Below are 19,487 nucleotides of genomic sequence, written 5' to 3'. Positions count from 1 at the left end.
GAACGAAAAGAAAAGCAAAAGGATTGCAGATCTGAAAAAGGTACAATCTTATCACAATTCCTAACCAAACACAATGAGATCTATTGGATGGGAATCGAAATAATTTAATTTTCCGCTGTGCATGTATAAGTAGATTCCCAACAACAACAACAATTTCTTTGGGGATTCCATACTGCAAAATAAATTGATTAAATCTTTCATTTCAGTTGAGCTCCATTTTCTTCAATTGGATCTTGGACAACAAGTCCATCGTCACAGATCGAACAAGAAACATCAAGACCGTGGTGCTTGCCGGAGCGCTCAACGCACATGAAAAAGTCATAGGAGATGGAAGCCTATTGTCGTATTGCAGATTCCACGGCACACAATCAACGCAAATCTTGGTCCGTTGTGATTGAAGCTCTTGTGAGTTAAATGTTTCATTGGTCACTTAACTTTGGGGTACGTCACGACTTACCCACCGAACTTTCAAACTTTTTCCACTGACCACTGAACTTTAATCCGTTAACGCCCATTATCCACTGGACCAGATCTGTTAGTTGACGAGTTTACATGGCAGACGGAAAACTGAGTTGGCCCATTAAATCCTTACAATTGTTAAATGTTCTGCCAAATCAGGTCCATATCAGCAAAATGAAGACGTCTTTGAGCCCCCAAAACCAGGAGCACGCCTTTCACAGTTTCACTTTCCTTTCCTTAGACAACCCACCCAAATTGCAGAATTCGGAAACAAGGTTGAAGAAGAAATCGGAAGCGAAATAGAAACCCTAAATCCCCAAAATTGTGGTTCGACAGTCGATACCCATAGCCCGGTCCTTCCCGTCGTTGTTCTCTCGTCAAACAGCCCAAATGAAGCGTAAAGAACCAACAGCCTTCCATTTCTGCAATTCGAGCAAATGGACGGACAACATGAAGCTAAAATGTCGAACTTTTTGTGGTTTTTCATGGGTACGAAGAGTCCATTCTCGTGGTAAAGATTAATGGATAAATTTCATTTCATTTCTAGTTTGAATAATTTGGCAAGGTTATTGGATTTGGATGATGCAGTTTTCTTCTCCTTTTTTGCACCATTTTGCACCAAAATGGTGCAAAGTTTGGTGTTGGGTTGGAGCAATTTTGCACCAAAAAATGGTGCAATGGTGTTGTGGTTGGAGATGACCTTAGAAAACCCACCCAAATTGCAGAATCCAGAAACAAGGTTGAAGAAGAAATTGGAAGCGAAATAGAAACCCTAAATCCCCAAAATTGTGGTTCGACAGTCGATACCCATAGCCCGGTCCTTCCCGTCGTTGTTCTCTCGTCAAACAGCCCAAATGAAGCGTAAAGAACCAACACCCTTCCATTTCTGCAATTCGAGCAAATGGACAGACAACATGAAGCTAAAATGTCGAACTTTTTGAGGTTTTTCATGGGTACGAAGAGTCCATTCTCGTGGTAAAGATTAATGGATAAATTTCATTTCATTTCTAGTTTGAATATTTTGGCAAGGTTATTGGATTTGGATGATGCAGTTTTCTTCTCCTTCTTTTCTAACGATAATGCACATCTTTCACAATTTTTCCCATATCTCTGTATATGTGTACGGTGCACTGAGTGGTGCAACATAAAGTATAAGGCAAATGAGGGAAGAAGGGTGCAAGGGATTTATAAACTGGGCTGCAAATGGTGGACATGGGTTTCGAGGGCAGGAAAACGATGAAGTGCGAATCATAGTACCTCTACAGGAACACATGTTTGCTAATGTGTTTCCCTTTTTGACGAAAGCTGCTATGGGAGTTGGATCATTTTGTTGCAGTGAAGCAGCCATATTTCAAACAAGATTTAGAAGAACCCAAATGTATAAAGTAGACAGAACAATGGTTTTCCTTGGAACAGCAATTGAATTATGGTTCTTTCAAATGTAAATGATTTTGCAGTATAAATTGAGAACCTATTATGTATGGTTGGTTGGGTATATATTAGCAGAAATTGTGTTTGTAATCCTTTGTGTTTAAAGTTGTGTTGTTTAAACAATAAGCCATGCAAACCAATATAGAAATAAAATGTCCTGAAAATAAACTTCACACTTTTTAATATACTCAAACAAAAAAAAAATAAAAAAATGAAAAAAAATAATCTTTTTCGAATTTACCTTCAACTGGTCCGTCCACGTGCACGCCAACGAGTCCTTGCTCTGAAATGGGTGCTGCTTCTTCACACTTTGGTTGGCCTCTTCGAGCTGTCCACAACCGGGTAATTGATTTTCTTGATTTGAGGCTTCAGGTTTCGGGGGGTATGGAGGATTTCGGACGCTTAGGTAAATTTCAACTGAATTTGGGGGATTCGGGATGGAGCTTGGCCAATTGGTTTGAGAATTTCCTTCTTCGCGTTTCTTGGGATTTAGGGTTTGAGAGAGGAATGTTTCATTATGCTGACATGGACCTGATTTGGTAGAACATTTAACAATTGTAAGGATTTAACAGGCCAACTCAGTTTTTCGTCTGCCACGTAGACTTGTCAACTAAAAGATCTGGCCCGATAGGTAATGGACAGTAACGAATTAAAGTTCAGTGGCCAATGAAACATTTAACTCGAGCTCTTGCAGTTGACATAAAGTCGCCATTGATAGGTTTTATACTGAATATGAGGGATGATTAATTTAGAACAAGCGTTGCGTAATTTAAACGAAATTAATATATATATTTTTTTGTATAACTAAAAATATAATTAACACTTGATTTTTGAATAAAATTAGTTAAGTCTTGATTAATGATAATGTAATCTTAAATCCATATTTTCCTGCAATTTCCTCTTCTTGGACCTCCATTTAAAAATTGAGGTCTACGTTCACGAGACATAAACAATGCAATTTTAAAGATATCCCAAAAAAAAATAATAATAATAAATAAATAAAATAAAAAATCATTGACTGTCAATATACAAATTACTATTAATTGTATGGTTGAATGTATAAACATTAGAATCTTATTTAATCCACCGGATAATTTAATGAATAGTATATGTTACTACTTGCTTACTGATCTTTAAACAGTTACTCGTCGCTCACTTAACTTTGCTATATAATACTACTTACTCATCGAAGTTTAAAATGTTACTCATTACTTACCTAAATTTGAATAAAGTTGCTTGTTATTCACTAAACTTTGCAATTGGTAACACTCATGGAAATGATATGGGTGATTAATGGTAACTTTGTTTAAATTTGAGTGAGTAATAAGTAACCTATTAAATTTTGGTGAGCAAGTGGTAACCCATAGCAAAGTTTAGTGAATAAAGAGTAACCTTTTAAATTTCAATAAGCAAGTAGCAATCTATAGTAAAATTTAGTGACCATCGATTAAATTAACTCCCACTTATTTCTACATTTCCAATACTTTGACGAGTGCAAAATGCTAGAAATGTATCGTGCTATAATTAAGTTTCGTCGCACTTATCATTATCAACGTAGATATTGCAAGTTGCTTCAAGATAATATGGCCCCCTTTCTTTCAAATTTTAATGTTTTGAATAGTATTTTTGTTGAAAAATGCGTGAATGAGAAAGAAAGAAAAATTTTCGATTTACATGTATTTCTATTTTATAAAAGATTATGCGATTGAAAGTAAGAGTGAAAAGATAAAATTGAAAGAACGAGCCAAGAAATGATAACGCCACTACTCTCTGTGGTAGATTTACAGTTGGAGAAAGTGGGATCAACGACTCCCACTCTAAATTTCATATCCAAGATTTTACAAAATTTTGCGCAAGATTTTTAAAAAATTCCTTTTAGTTTTCAATTTTAACCTCACAATTAAAATTTCTTAGAATTTGCTCTCCAAACTCTACAATTCTAGCTCTGCCCCTGACCATTTCTGTGAACATGTTCTGAACATTGAAGTGACTGGGCAATACTACAGTCGAAATTTTAATTTTTTTTTTTTTTTTTTGACACTGTTTGCTCGACCTTACCACACATTTTCATAAGAACATGTTTGAAGGGAGCATGAGAAAAGTCAACTTGTACTTTATAAACATTCTAATAAGTGAGAGAGAGAGAGAGAGAGGGCGAGACCGCAAATGTTCTAATTTATTTCAGGGAGGTCATGACCATATATCATTGATTGCAACAGCAATTCCAAATGCAACAAATCCATCAAAGCACAAAAGGTGAATAGATCCACCTAGTTTTACAAGAACTTAAACATAAAGGATAGACAAAAAATAGGCCAACACACCCAAATTGCAGCACGTGAATTAAGATTATGCATCGGCAAATCTGCAAAGTAAATGCATAGAAGCAAATGTAACCTTTCCATATAAAGAAGCTAAAAACTTTAAGCAAGAGTCGAAAAATTAATAGTTAATGAATCGCTTTATGGCCATTACCCCAATTCAGAAAGTTTCAGGTGAGCCTCGGCATAATCGGCAAAGAAGGCATCTTCATCCTGACAGAGAGTAACACATTATTAAATTCGAAGGACGTGCAGTTGCTAATAAAGCAGTAGTGGGAGGTAAAATGGATCAACCAACCGCAGCATATTTCTCAACGAGTGGGTGAAAGATGGAATCAGAGAGAAGAGCCTTGTCAGATGGCAACTGCAGAAGTCCTTCTTTCTCGCCACTCAGAAGCTCCCTAAGAGAGACAAGTGGAAGCATAATGTTACTTGGTGCATCTGCACTGAAGGTAAGATTAACTGAAAAAAAAAGCACATACGAGAGCAAAATAATATGATTTATGTTTTGTACTGAGAAGTTGTGAACCCGTGTGCATTAGCCGACGTACATTTGGAGCTTGTTTATGATAAAACCTACCAGACTGTCATAAAAGCTTTATCTATTCTCAGTTTACATATTTGCACTTGTATGTGAGCTGACCTCTAGGTTAAATGGTTTCGAATTCTAAATAAGTGAAATATATATTTCCATCCATTTTAAAAACTTTCTCAGTATATTTTTCAGCTCACAAAGTTAAAACGGAGTCATGCTCTTCAATCGTGTGTCAGTTTGTGCTTTCATTTCATAAGAGCTCTACTATCAATAAACAAAAATCAGTTCCCCTATCTATTTTAAAGCATGTTTTGGAAGTGTCTATAAAAGAATTTAAATTATAAATTGATAGAAATGACTAGTGGATAAGTGGATAGTAATTGTGGCTCCCTCTAATATGTGGATAAAAAGTGGCTTAATTGTTTATAAACATGAGCCAAACATAGGCTTAGGATATATGTTTTGACTACCTTAAATTCTACTTTATATTCATTTTTATAGCTTCATAATCTTTATCATCTGAATTGGAGTGATCTTTTTGTTGACAATCTTATGAAAGAATATATTACACACAGAAAGCCATTAGGTGGTCTATCGCTTCTACTCCCCCCGGCTTTTAGTCCTAACTCAGAAAGTGTGGGTGGAGCTCATCATGATTCTGCAAAAGACCTTATGAAGGAAGCATCGGTTGAACTAGAGCAGTTACTTATACATGCCAACACCCCTGTCAGTGAAACATTTACTTTCGTTGAATTTAATCAGCGATTCTTTTTTCTGTTGGTTGTGTAAAGCATACATATTGGCATTTTCGATGTACCTGTATCTAGAGACACGATTAAGATATTTGTACTTACTTCTACCTGTTCATTTGAAGAGAACATAAAGGGAATGCAATTCTGTTTATGGATACTGAAATGTATCACTTGGATCACCTGTGAATACAAGGACTAGCATGCTTGAAGTCATAGCTTTTTAGCAATGTCTGGCTTATTAATTTAACATGAGACCCATAAAGTTGTTATCTTCTTTATTGACTTAAACACTTCATGCTCCATCTGTCAATTTTACGTATCTGAATTTTGATTCAGCTATCATCTTATGTTTCAGTATCCAAGAAATAGCATTAAAAAAAAGAAGATCAAATTGTGAAAATATAACAAAAATAGGTGAATATGAATAATGAGTAGGTCTTACTTGAAGTAAGAATTATCGAAGATGAGGGGATTGGAAGTCCAGGGTCCCTCGAATCCAGAACGTTCCTTGTGGCATCTTCCCTATTGACAAATTTCACCATGTGAAAGTCAAGCTGCAGTCCTCAGTATCTAACAAATAGAAAAATGACAGCAAGTACAAACCAGGGTGTGGCCGCCAGAGAGTGCAACAATATCCTTGTCACTCAAACCCATTTGTTTGATAAAGACATCCCTCAAATGGTCAGATCCTAATACCATAATTTAAGTTTAGATTGACAAGAAACTTGCCATGTACCACCTTACCGGGAGACATTAAGAAAATTTGAGATTATTTTAGATTTTAAATAACAAAACAATTTTCACTCACCCTTTGTAGCATCAGGCAAACGACCTTCAACAGGTGGCTCATTCTTGTCCTGAGATTTAACCAAGCATCAATTTCTTTTCCAATGCAAAAAGACGTTTACTTTCAGCAAAATTTAAAACACAAACAGGGCAGAATGTCATTCCTATATAAAGGGCGAAACAAAATGAGCTTTCAATTAACTGAGAAGCTCCACGTTATTTAAATGTATTTGTTCTCATATAAAAGTAAGACTTAACACGTCTCGTCTATTTTCAGGGGGATCTGAAGTGGGGAAACTAATCAGAAAAGGTGCATAAAATGATATAATAATGAGTCAATAGCTAGATTATTCACCTTAAAAATAATTGGCTGCCCTATAATTTATATACTATTGAGTCAACAATGTAAGAAATGGAGTTCAGCGACAAGCAGAAAGTAAGATGCGTATTGTTAGTGGGCATAGACCAGTATTAGGATACTTAAGAGAAATTGAACACTTGAGAAGGCACCCTAGTCAAATCGGAAGCATCTTGCAAGTGCTACTAGAACCAAAGCTGACAAAGTAGACTGGTAGGAGGTAGCCTCGACTTTATTGAATATTTAACAAATTTTGGAATTGAGCTCATATTTGAACACGGTATTAGACACAATGCAACAGTATAATGTATAACAAACAAAATTTTATTTTATTTTTCATCCTTATTATTGCTGAGTACCATTTCCATGCAAGGTTCTCAACTGATTGGCAAAACGTAAGATGAACATGCCTTATCCATTTAATCTTTAGGAAAAAGAAAAAAAAAAAAAAAAAAAAAAAAAAGAATGAACAGGCTCCAATTGCTGACTCTATAGCCACAAATGCCTCCATCATGCCCATGTTTAAGTTGAGCACCATTCTTTAAAAACTCATTTTTAACCACACATTCTCCCATTAAAATAATTTTACACTTAAATCCAAAACTTTTTTCCTTACTTTTTAACCACATATTCTCCTAAAAATCACTATCACAAAATCTATTCTTCCCAAAAAATGAGGCTCAAACACCCTAAAACTAATTTTTTTTCCTGCAAATCAGACAGTCGAGATTTTTTGCTAAAGGAAACAAACAGCCACCTATCTTTTAATGCAATGTAGCAGACATATCAACACAATACAATCAAGAGTTCAAGTTGTACATTCCAAAATCATTTCTCTTCGAAGTATTCCCTTCATGCTTAAAACTAAAATTGGGCAAGTAAAGTAGACAGAACATTGTACAACTTTCTATTTAAAGTACACGGCACAATAACATCGAAGTTTCCCTTAGCATTGCTCCACGAACCAGAAGATAAAATAATGATAGTGCATAAAAATATATACACGCCTATACATGTGAAATGCAATAAAACATTGAGTGGTGTGTGAATCTATTTCAGGAAAAAGAAATTTCACTAACCTGCCTTCCTGGGTGGAATGGAACTTCGGGTCCTCCTGTAACTTCAACAGCAACAACTCCAGCCAACTTCATGCAAGGAAATAGTATAAAATAGTTCAATTTCTTTAGTAATTAATATAAAACCCAACACGGGAACACCAAATCAAATCCCAACATACATTCACGCATCCATACACAGGAAGCGAAACCTACCTGATAGAAATCAGCATAAGAAAGGATGGGAAATAGCTCTTTTATGGGCTCCAAGAGCCCAATAGCAATGTCAATGCCATTATTGGCTGAGTGTGCCTGCTCAGCCTTAAGCCTCATGGTCCCAAAAGGACCTCCAGTTTTGCTGCAAACATCAAACGTACCAGCAGAGTGCCATCTACAACCATACACAAAATTTCCACCATCACCAATCATTAATTTAGGTAATTCAAAATAATCAACACATAAATACACAGAATAGGTATATGTATTTCCCAAGAAAATGATACGCCAGAGCGAAATCGCGTTTGTGATACAATTTAATTGTATCTCACATTCTGCTTGAAGCACAACTCATAAATTTACAAGTGTTTTTAGCATCGCTCACTCTCTTGTTTGACTTTGATTGTGAAAAATAACAAATATTTCAAGTTTACTTATACTTAACCCTATAGCTTGCTACTTTGAACCTAAAAGAAACAATATTAGAATATTTAGCGTCATTTTATTAACAAATGCAATTAAATTTTCTCACTATTGTGAAAAATCACTGAAAACCAAAAGAAAGCCAGAAATAAATTAATCTTACGCGAGACGGAGCATGAGAGGAGCGCAGTTCTTATAAGCAATGAGCGCTCTTAACTGTCTCTTGCATTTTACAACGGCCTTCTGGTAATCCTCACTCACAGTTGGATAACTTTTTCCCATTTCAACGTCTCTTCAACAATCAGGTTTTTCACATCAATATGCAAAAATCAATATATAAACAAGCATTTCTACAAAGTTAAATAGCAAAACAAGATATATGCATTAAAACAGAGTCTAGAAATCATTTATCAAAAGATGATTTAGAGAGAGAGCTGTCAACCATGCTGACCTTAAAAGTTAAAATTTTGAAAGAAATTGTAAAAAAACCCTAGCAGTAGAGTGTGGAGAGCACGGACACAGAGCTAAAGAAGGGGAGATTGGACTTTTGAGTTATTTGATCGGGGGAAATTGACGGTCAAGATTCGCATATGTGCTTTGGAATATAACAGAACGAATGCATCGTGTTGATTGATAACGAATAAAAAATGTGGAAATTGAGCCATGATTCTAATCGGGTGTTTTTATTGGTCTTCCAAAACTTTTATACCTTGTTTAATCCCCGTTCGTTATATGAATGTGTGATTGAAAATATGTCCTGTTTGGTATCTATTTTTTTCAAAATATATTTTTTCTCTTTTCTTTTCAATCACACATTTTCTATTAAAATAATATTACACGTAAATCACAAATTTTTCTTTATTTTTCAACCACACATTTTCCATCGATTTACTATTCAAAAATACATTTTTACATAAAAATGTCCCCCAAACACCAAGTATATGAAAAAAAAAATTTGAACAAAAATAAAGATGAACAGGTGCTCAATTACAAAGCAAAATTCTTGACTAATTAATTCTAATGATAGGTTTTTTTAAAATGTATTGTTTGTTTTTAGTGGTAGTATAAAATGATTTGTTCTAAGTTGATAAGATTAACAATTTGACGCATAGTGTAGAGTTTGATGTTAAGAAGGTGCTTGGTAGAGATTAAAATTAGATTATTTTAGTAGATTGTGATAAAAAATTTTGAAATGTGTGCTTGAAAAGCGATGGAATCCATAAAAGAAGTGATTGACATTGTTATTTGACTTTAAATTAGGATGTGTTTGTCACCCATTATTTAGAAAAAATATATTATGAAATCAGCCTTAAGCCTCATGGTCCCAAAAGGACCTCCAGTTTTGCTGCAAACATCAAACGTACCAGCAGAGTGCCATCTACAACCATGCACAAAATTTCCACCATCACCAATCATTAATTTAGGTAATTCAAAATAATCAACACATAAATACACAGAATAGGTATATGTATTTCCCAAGAAAATGATACGCCAGAGCGAAATCGCGTTTGTGATACAATCTTAATTGTATCTCACATTCTGCTTGAAGCACTATAATGATTGATGTTGAAATGTGTGGTTAAAAAATAAGAATTTTTTTGATTTACGTGTAATATTATTTTAATGAATAATGTGTGATTGAAAATGAGTACGATAGAAAAAATAATGAGAAAGAAAGAGAGAAAATGGATGACAAACGGGGCTTAAATTAAAATCAATTTGTACCAAACATGATTCAAAAATTTCGCCAAACCACACATAAAAAGGAAAAACAGTTCCCATAGCTGGCCTATGCCTGGAACTAAATTGGCCAATTATTCGACCTTGCGAAGTTAAGCCAACTTTGGATAAAACTTTTCTTAAAGTGGTTTTCCCTTCGCTATTTTCAATAACCAAATAATAATAATAATAATAATAATTCCAAGTTTTCTCATATCTTTTTTGCTTTTTTAACTATATACACGTTCTTCAAAAATAATTTCAAAACAAGTATCAAACAAGGACTACATTTTTTTCAAAATAATGTTATATGCGGTCGTCCTACATGACATACAGATGACAAGTAATTATTTGATGCATAAATAAAAAACTATTACATTAATGTATCAAATAACCATCTGATATATATATATATATATATATATATATGTCACGTAGAATAATTATCATAGTGAGCGATTACGAATAAAATTACTATTTTTTTAATTACTAAGTTATAAATGTATTGAGCTTATCAAGCCACTAAGAACTTAATTATCAAGCTATCATTTGTTGGGTAAGAATGTAAAATGAGGCAGTGATAAGTTACAATTACATTTTGACACATTAATACGTAAAATTTGATAACAAGCCCTTGTTTATAGTGATTTTTAGGAGAATATATAATTATAAAGTAGGAAATTTTTTTGAATGTATGTACAAAATATTATATTTTATAAATTTGTAGTTAAAACTGAGGATATAAAAAAAATTCAAATAATGATTGTCAAACAATGACGAAGTTTAACACAACTCAAAATTTTTGCAATACTAGGATTAGAAAGGACAAAATTTTGCCACGGCCGATCCATGCCTATCATTAGACCTTTAGATGCCAAAGTTTGTACTTACAAGGTAATCAAAATCTTAATTATTAAGCGTCCTTTATGAAAGGAATATTTTAATTTAGTACTACATCTCAAACTCTTTAATCAATGTACGATGAAATAACCTTCTAAGATTATCATCGGAAAATTTGTCAATGGGCCAAAAAGTCAACACTAACCTCAATTTTCACCAATTTAATCAAGGTGTATTTTAACTTTTAATTAATTAGAAACCCCGCACCCAAAAAAAAAAAAAAATGAAAAAAGAAGAGGGAACTTAAAATTAAAAAGCATTCATCTTCCCCCATCCACCCAAACCTAACCACGACAAACTCTCCTGCATTAAATTGATCAAATTAAGGTTAAGCGTGAGACTTTTCGTCAACTGATATGTTTGGGATGTATGTGTTAAGATTAGAATGTGTGGGACTGGGTTGCACATTTTTGAAAAAAATTGGGACATCTATTGTAAAATTTTCAATTATAAAATAATTTATAATTGATTAAACTTCAACTAAACCATATATTTAAATAGACTAATCATTTAAACCACGCATTCTATTTTAAAATTATCTATTGCTAATGCATACAAAGGCTAAGACCTTGTTTGAGCCACATTAATATAAGAATGTGAATGAAAAATATGATCGTTATGGACTCCACACAAGATATAGAAAGTGAAATATGATGACTTGATGTGATAAATAACGATCATATTTTTCAACTTAATGTTCTTTATAATAGAAATTCCCTTGGATAAAAACATCCAACCAACACAATCCTACTAGGAGTACACTACCTACTCCTATAAAAGCAGAACCTTGGGCCATTATTCAGGTACGTTTTTCTCATTGTTCTTCAGCATATAGCCTCACGCATATATTTCCCTTTCTGACTTAAACATCGGAGGGGCGACGAGAACACACCTCGTTGCCTTTGTTTCAGGTATCGGAAGATCACGTTCGTGCTCATCATCAGTCATCAAGCTCGGAAAATCTACAGGTACGATTTTTGGTAGCATCACCGCGTTTTCAGTTTTTTCAAGTTTTACACTGAAAACGCCCAAAACGACAAAAAAGTCGTTTTGTGTTTTCTTCACAAATTTTTTTTTCGTTTTCGAAAATAGGAAAGAGAACATGTTTTCACCGTTTTGAAAAATCGAAAACAGAAAACGGCCCGAAAACGGTAAAGAGAACAGGGTTCAGTACTTGAAGAATTTTAAAATTGATGCCAAATCCAATACGGTTCAAATATTTGACCAAAGTAGACTTAAAGGGACAAAAAGGTTTCTGCAGCCGGTCCACACCTACGCCCTACCAACCTGACCAATTATTCGACCTTGCATAGTTTTTATTTATTTATTATTAAAGCTATATCCAGATATAACAAGCTTTAATTGACGTTGAAAATCTTAATTAGTTCACCGCACTAGCGAGTCCAATAGAAAACTTCTGGTATAAATCGTTGGTTGATTCACACAAATCGACTTGCGCAATGAACGAGTTAGCTAGCTCATGTGCGAATTATCGGCTTTATCATAAAGTGAACAAAAAGCAATTTTAGTAAAAAAAAAAATTGACGAATCACGAGCGATTCATGAATTGAATTGCACGATAGATCGAGTCAAATCCAATAATAACGAACCAAGCCACTCGAGTCAATCCATTTAGCCATCCTACCTAATTTCTAGATGTTTTTCAAGTGAATTATTTCTTGTATACAGTGAATAATTTCACACGGTCTTTACAGATCCTTACTTGGAGTCGGGCCTCATGCTATTTTTTTTTTCCAAAAATGAACTATCCGCTCTATTTGTTGTGTCTTACTTGTATTAACCCTGTGAAGTTTGACCTATATATTTAAAATTTGATAACAAGCCCTTGTTTATAGTGATTTTTAGGAGAATATATAATTATAAAGTAGGAAATTTTTTTGAATGTATGTACAAAATATTATATTTTATAAATTTGTAGTTAAAACTGAGGATATAAAAAAAATTCAAATAATGATTGTCAAACAATGACGAAGTTTAACACAACTCAAAATTTTTGCAATACTAGGATTAGAAAGGACAAAATTTTGCCACGGCCGATCCATGCCTATCATTAGACCTTTAGATGCCAAAGTTTGTACTTACAAGGTAATCAAAATCTTAATTATTAAGCGTCCTTTATGAAAGGAATATTTTAATTTAGTACTACATCTCAAACTCTTTAATCAATGTACGATGAAATAACCTTCTAAGATTATCATCGGAAAATTTGTCAATGGGCCAAAAAGTCAACACTAACCTCAATTTTCACCAATTTAATCAAGGTGTATTTTAACTTTTAATTAATTAGAAACCCCGCACCCAAAAAAAAAAAAAAATGAAAAAAGAAGAGGGAACTTAAAATTAAAAAGCATTCATCTTCCCCCATCCACCCAAACCTAACCACGACAAACTCTCCTGCATTAAATTGATCAAATTAAGGTTAAGCGTGAGACTTTTCGTCAACTGATATGTTTGGGATGTATGTGTTAAGATTAGAATGTGTGGGACTGGGTTGCACATTTTTGAAAAAAATTGGGACATCTATTGTAAAATTTTCAATTATAAAATAATTTATAATTGATTAAACTTCAACTAAACCATATATTTAAATAGACTAATCATTTAAACCACGCATTCTATTTTAAAATTATCTATTGCTAATGCATACAAAGGCTAAGACCTTGTTTGAGCCACATTAATATAAGAATGTGAATGAAAAATATGATCGTTATGGACTCCACACAAGATATAGAAAGTGAAATATGATGACTTGATGTGATAAATAACGATCATATTTTTCAACTTAATGGGTAAATAATGAGAAACAATCAGGGGCTAAGTATTATTTGCTTTACTGTGTAAAACAAACCTTCTAAGTTGATATTTAGCCCATGTTTGAGAACTATTAAAATAAATTTTTTCTGAAACTCAATTTTTACATTGCATTTTCATAATAAAATATTTATACGTAAATCTAATTTTTTTTTGACTTTTAACTACGCATTCTCTCAAAAAAATAATTATTCCAAAAAATTCATTTTAATAGCGGTCAAACAGTTTGGGAGCGATTTTTTCTCTTAAAAAATTAATTTTTTGACCGTTATTTCATTATTTCAGCTGTCATAATTGACTTCTTCTCTCAGAAGTAGACCCCACTTTTTTACTAACGATAAAAAATTCAATTCTCAAAATCATTTCTAAACAAGCTCCTAATACTTGAAGAATTTTAAAATTGATGCCAAATCCAATACGGTTCAAATATTTGACCAAAGTAGACTTAAAGGGGCAAAAAGTTTCTGCAGCCGGTCCACACCTACGCCCTACCAACCTGACCAATTATTCGACCTTGCATAGTTTTTATTTATTTATTATTAAAGCTATATCCAGATATAACAAGCTTTAATTGACGGTGAAAATCTTTTAATTAGTTCACCGCACTAGCGAGTCCAATAGAAAACTTCTCGTATAAATCGTTAGTTGATTCACACAAATCGACTTGCGCAATGAACGAGTTAGCTAGCTCATGTGCGAATTATCGGCTTTATCATAAAGTGAATAGAAAAGCAATTTTAGTAAAAAAAAATTGACGAATCACGAGCGATTCATGAATCGAATTGCACGATTAATCCAGTCAAATCCAATAATAACGAACCAAACCACTCGAGTCAATCCATTTAGCAATCCTACCTAATTTTAAGCCCATATCACGGTTTTAAAAACTATTATATCGCAATTTCTAGATGTTTTTAAAGTGAATAATTTTTTGTGTACAGTGAATAATTTCACACGGTCTTTACAGATCCTTACATGGGGTCGGGCCTCATGCGATTTTTTTTTTTTCCAAAAATGAACTATCCACTCTATTTGTTGTGTCCTACTTGTATTAACCCTGTGAAGTTTGACCCTATACATTTAGCACGCTTGTTTTCAAGTTTCAAAATCAAACGGCTGCTGAGACGCGTTGTTACTACCACTGGTGACAAATCGACAGCTGTGTGAGATAATACGTAGTCTTTGTAATAAAGAAAAAGAGCACAAAAAATTTAGCGCTTTAATAATACATTTAATCCAATTACGTGGCAATCAACTACTGGTAGAGATGCACCGTATAATTCCAAAAATTGTACAGTGGAAAAAAGGGGGCCAAGAAGAGAGAGAAAAACTTCTCTGTGTCTCCATTGTGTCTCTCTCTAGAATGTCTCTTTCTTCTCATCCGTGTTCCTCTGTAGCTGAGAGCGAGAGAGAGATTTAAAATTTATTATTTGAATACTCGCACAAATATATATATGAACTTTTCTTTGTAGAAGCACTGTTTAATTATATGTTTAGTAGAGAGAGGAAGATTGGAGAAGGAATGGGGTGTTTCTGTTGTTATGGAGAATCGTCAGTCCAAAAACCAGTGGAAAGGCAAAACAACTCCACCAACAATCAATATAAAGAAGATGATTTTGCACAGCCCATACCAGGTTCGTATTTTATACGGAACCTATTTGAAAATATGGGGATTTTTTATTTTTTTTATTTTTTGAAGAATTTACAACATTTGTGCTCCCCATTTTGAATGTGTGTTTCCAGGGAATTTTTCTTTTTCTGTGAATGATCTTATGTGCTGATACCCAGTTTCTTATATTTCTTTGTCCAATTAATTTTCGTTGATTTCGCCATTCACTTTGGGGTTTTTTTTTTTTACCTGCATGGGTGTATTTTTCCTGGATTTCAGATCATGTCGAACAAATCATGATTTTTCTTGAATTTTTATTTTCAGGTTTATGTCTACATGATTTATGGATGTTTCTGTGATTGGTCATATTTTATAAGAAGTTTCTAGAGCACCTCTTTTACTGTTTCCGATGGTATTAATGCTGATGATTATTGCCGTGCATAAATTATATTTTGGGAAAAAAATATAATTTAATATTTGTTTTTTTTTCTTTTTATTTTGTCCTTTTATGCAGTTTCTGTGTCTGTTCTTTAAATTCTTAGCAAGTGTACTTATCCTCGTATTAGTCTCTACGTGTCTGGATGTGAATCAATTGTTTGTCTTTATATATAATTTCCCATGTGCTCTGTACGTCCTTTTCCGGACTTGTTCATATGGGTTACAAGTCTCATATTTCCTCTGATATTCTTGTTATAGATGCATCGAAGGTGAGGCCACAAAACTGTGTAAAGGAGGAGTCGAAAGTCTTAGTAAATCAACCTGCAGTTGAAAAGGATGCAGATGCTAGTAAGAGGACATCTGCTGATGAAGAGAGCAATGCCATTAAAGCACGGAAATTTACATTTGCGGAATTGGTGGCTGCAACAGAGAACTTCAAGTCGGATTATTTTTTGGGCGAGGGAGGTTTTGGAAAAGTTTATAAAGGTCATTTGCAGGATAGTGGCCAGGTAAGTGGAACTCGTTCTGTATCATGTAATTTGTAGTAGTTAAAATGATAAAATTAATTCTTAGTCGAAGTTGCTTCGATGTAGATAGTAGCTATCAAGCAACTGGACCGCAATGGATGTCAAGGGATTAGGGAATTTGTCGTTGAAATGTTAACATTAAGTATGGCTGATCACCCTAATCTTGTTAAGTTAATTGGTTATTGTGCTGAGGGAGATCAGAGGCTGTTGGTCTATGAGTACATGCCGCTGGGTTCATTGGAGGACCATTTACATGGTAAAGCTCAATCTCATTTCCCCTTTTTTAATATCTTTTGTATCCCTTTATTTTTTCAAGACTCGGCAGTTTACTTGCTTTGCTTTATTTTTATAGACCTTCGACCCAATAAAGAACCACTTGATTGGAATACACGAATGAAGATAGCAGCTGGTGCAGCTAAAGGCCTAGAGTATCTGCACGACAAGATGAAACCGCCTGTCATATATCGGGATCTGAAATGCTCCAACATTTTGCTTGGTGAGGGATATCATCCCAAGCTATCTGATTTTGGTTTGGCAAAAGTGGGTCCTTCTGGAGATCAAACTCACGTTTCCACCAGAGTGATGGGAACTTATGGATACTGTGCACCAGATTATGCAATGACTGGCCAACTGACATTCAAATCGGATATTTACAGCTTTGGGGTTGTTCTTTTGGAGATCATCACGGGCAGAAAAGCAATTGACGAAACAAGAGAAGGCACTGCGAAAAATCTGGTTGCATGGGTAAGTTATTGCTTATAAGTTATCACCATTCTTTGCCTGTTGTTGATATGTTTCATAATTGAATTGTTGAGCCGACATTTCTTGCTCTTGCTTCAACGGGGTTGCTTTTTTGTCAAAATATTATGAAATGTTGTAGTACCCATCTTATCTACTTGCTTTGAATCTTTTAGTAGATCTAGCAATGAATGGAAGGCGAAATAAGATTCTTTTATCGTCTACTATGATTTTATCGAGAACAATACTTTGCCGTTATTGTTGTATTAGCCATTTTGGCTTCTTCAGATAATGAACCGGTCCTGTGTAATAATTGGTTTTTTTAGTTCTAAGTTTTTGCAATATCTCGCGGCCATTAACGAAGACTCCCTCATTGTTTTTGATCTTCAACAAGAAAGTGACGTATAGTTCCCTGCCATAGTCAGCCCTTGAACTGAAAATTGTATACAAGCGCTTTCAATTCTCTTTATAAATATTCGTCTGTGTTGACATGCTCGAGAGGTGTGTAATATTCTTTTGTTAAGTTCTTACTGAAATTATTTGCAAAGGTTTGCGTAAAATTGTCTTCAAGATATGTAATTTCATATCTTGAATTGTTTCTAATAGTGTGTAGGGTTCCTCCACCTAAGAAATGCTGCACTGTTGGATGATTTTACTAAATTTATTTTCTGATATGAAGATTAGGAATAGCGTGTTTTGGATTCACATTTAATATAATACAGAACAAATGTGCTTTTAAGAATGCATGAGGTATGCAGGAATCTTAGCCCGCTGAAAAGTAAAGTCTTCTACCAGATTTATGATTACAACTTTCCGTGTTTGTTTGCAGGCCCGACCATTGTTCAAGGACCGAAAGAAATTCTACAAAATGGCGGATCCAGCACTCAATGGACAATATCCTGTGAGAGGCTTGTACCAAGCCCTTGCAATCGCTGCTATGTGCGTCCAGGAGCAACCTAACACGCGGCCGCTCATTGTTGACATTGTTTCAGCATTGAATTACCTAGCCTCCCAGTCATATGATCCTAATATCCATCAATCCCAAATTCAAATTCCACGGAGCCCGTCTTCTCATATGTTTAAAGGAGACAAGCAGCAAGAACCTTTTAGTGGTGACTAATATACCTGTTTATCAGAATTTGCACCTCACATGATAACAGGTGCTGCTTCATACCATTACATTACTACTACTGCAGAGATAATGCCTTTATGTGCACATATTCTTCCGTAAATGACAGATTATGTTAATATTCTAATGCATGTTACTTTTCTTGCTACGACGATAAGTATACTAATTGATATACTTTTAATTTTTTAAACAATCCAGAAGTCGGTTGAATAGGTTGTCTGGATTGTTTTAGCCAATTTTATAATTTTGAGAACTTTTTCTTCAGAGATTGAGCATTAATATTGCTATACTGATCACACACACACACTTGAAAGACTCAACGTGCCCTTGAGTCAGTGCCAAGACTGTCATTGCTTACTACTTAACATGACTTTTGCATGGACTTTAATCTAGTAATCATGCTACATGTACATCATATTTTACATTTTTTTTTAACATTGTGTCACGTGGCAGCACACTATTGGACAGTTTAAAAAACAAACAGTTTTTTCAACAATCAAAATTTTCCAACTCAGGAGATGTCAAGGATGACGTACACTTTTGGTGTACAAATGAATTTTCCCTTAATCTGGAGTACCTTACGCAACCAATGCTCCCTGTGGTGTAACATTGCTTATCGAAGAAAATCTACGAAATTGTTTTTTCTATTGATCCTGAAATTGTTGCCTATTAATTAGTGTCATAATGATTCAGTTCATATGCCTGTTGATCATATTCTCCATTTTCATCTTGCAACCAAACAGTGAATCTTTATATAATGAAAGTTGAGAGCTCCTTGCCGATGAATATTGTAGGGACAAATATTCTAATGGGAGTATTTTGCTTTGTTTCATGTTGCTACCAAGCTCTATTTTGAATATTAAGAGGAAATTTAATGTTGAGTCGCTTGACATTTATGTTTATATATTTGATGGCCATCAAATTAATGTAGATGTCATCTTTTTAGCACTTTGTCCAATGCTGACAATTATGTGGTCCAATATTGAATTAAATTGAAATATTGAAATTGTTGACCTCAAAATCTGGTTGTTCCCCAAGTCAACAAAACACGACCACCATTACATCCACCTCTAAATCTCCCAAACATGTAGGACACATTAGAGTGAAGATTGTCTAACTGGAAGGGGGTGCTACATTCATTTGTACTTCGACTTTCAACTCAAAATATAGAGATTAATTTATTATCAAATGTAACTACTAGTTGTTGATATGAAATATGTACGACTTTGGTCTAGTTGTTGATATGAAATATGTACAAC

At 34.1% G+C, this 19,487-nt stretch overlaps 2 protein-coding genes across 4 annotated transcripts; one reads left to right on the top strand and one right to left on the bottom strand.

The window, feature by feature from the left end:
- Window positions 1-4,040: 4,040 nt before the first annotated feature.
- On the bottom strand, window positions 4,041-9,767 carry LOC111399815 (L-ascorbate peroxidase, cytosolic-like). 3 transcript variants are annotated; one of them, XR_002703810.1, is made up of 10 exons: window positions 8,788-8,943; window positions 8,500-8,628; window positions 7,914-8,088; window positions 7,722-7,787; window positions 6,307-6,355; window positions 6,102-6,187; window positions 5,941-6,020; window positions 4,506-4,612; window positions 4,366-4,424; window positions 4,041-4,255 (listed from the first exon to the last, which is right to left on the bottom strand). XR_002703810.1 is itself a non-coding variant. In XM_023027311.1 (10 exons), exons 2-10 carry the CDS (start codon window positions 8,616-8,618, stop codon window positions 4,240-4,242), a joined length of 753 nt encoding a protein of 250 aa, XP_022883079.1. In that variant the 5' UTR covers window positions 8,619-8,628; window positions 8,788-8,942; the 3' UTR covers window positions 4,041-4,239. The 3 variants fall into 3 exon arrangements, 2 of the variants coding, with proteins under 2 accessions (XP_022883079.1, XP_022883084.1); XM_023027311.1 differs by having other exon boundaries at window positions 4,510-4,612; window positions 8,788-8,942; XM_023027316.1 differs by lacking the exons at window positions 8,500-8,628; window positions 8,788-8,943 and adding an exon at window positions 9,652-9,767 and having other exon boundaries at window positions 4,510-4,612; window positions 7,914-8,025.
- Window positions 9,768-15,075: 5,308 nt separating this feature from the next.
- LOC111399807 (probable serine/threonine-protein kinase PBL7) lies at window positions 15,076-19,068 on the top strand. The gene is made up of 5 exons (XM_023027302.1): window positions 15,076-15,421; window positions 16,093-16,343; window positions 16,428-16,617; window positions 16,714-17,105; window positions 17,929-19,068. Exons 1-5 carry the CDS (start codon window positions 15,277-15,279, stop codon window positions 18,217-18,219), a joined length of 1,269 nt encoding a protein of 422 aa, XP_022883070.1. The 5' UTR covers window positions 15,076-15,276; the 3' UTR covers window positions 18,220-19,068.
- The last annotated feature ends 419 nt before the right edge of the window (window positions 19,069-19,487 follow it).

Source organism: Olea europaea, chromosome 1, assembly GCF_002742605.1.
Source record: "Olea europaea var. sylvestris chromosome 1, O_europaea_v1, whole genome shotgun sequence".
In the NCBI taxonomy this organism is placed as follows: domain Eukaryota; kingdom Viridiplantae; phylum Streptophyta; class Magnoliopsida; order Lamiales; family Oleaceae; genus Olea; species Olea europaea.
This window is presented reverse-complemented; position numbering and strand designations above follow the sequence as displayed.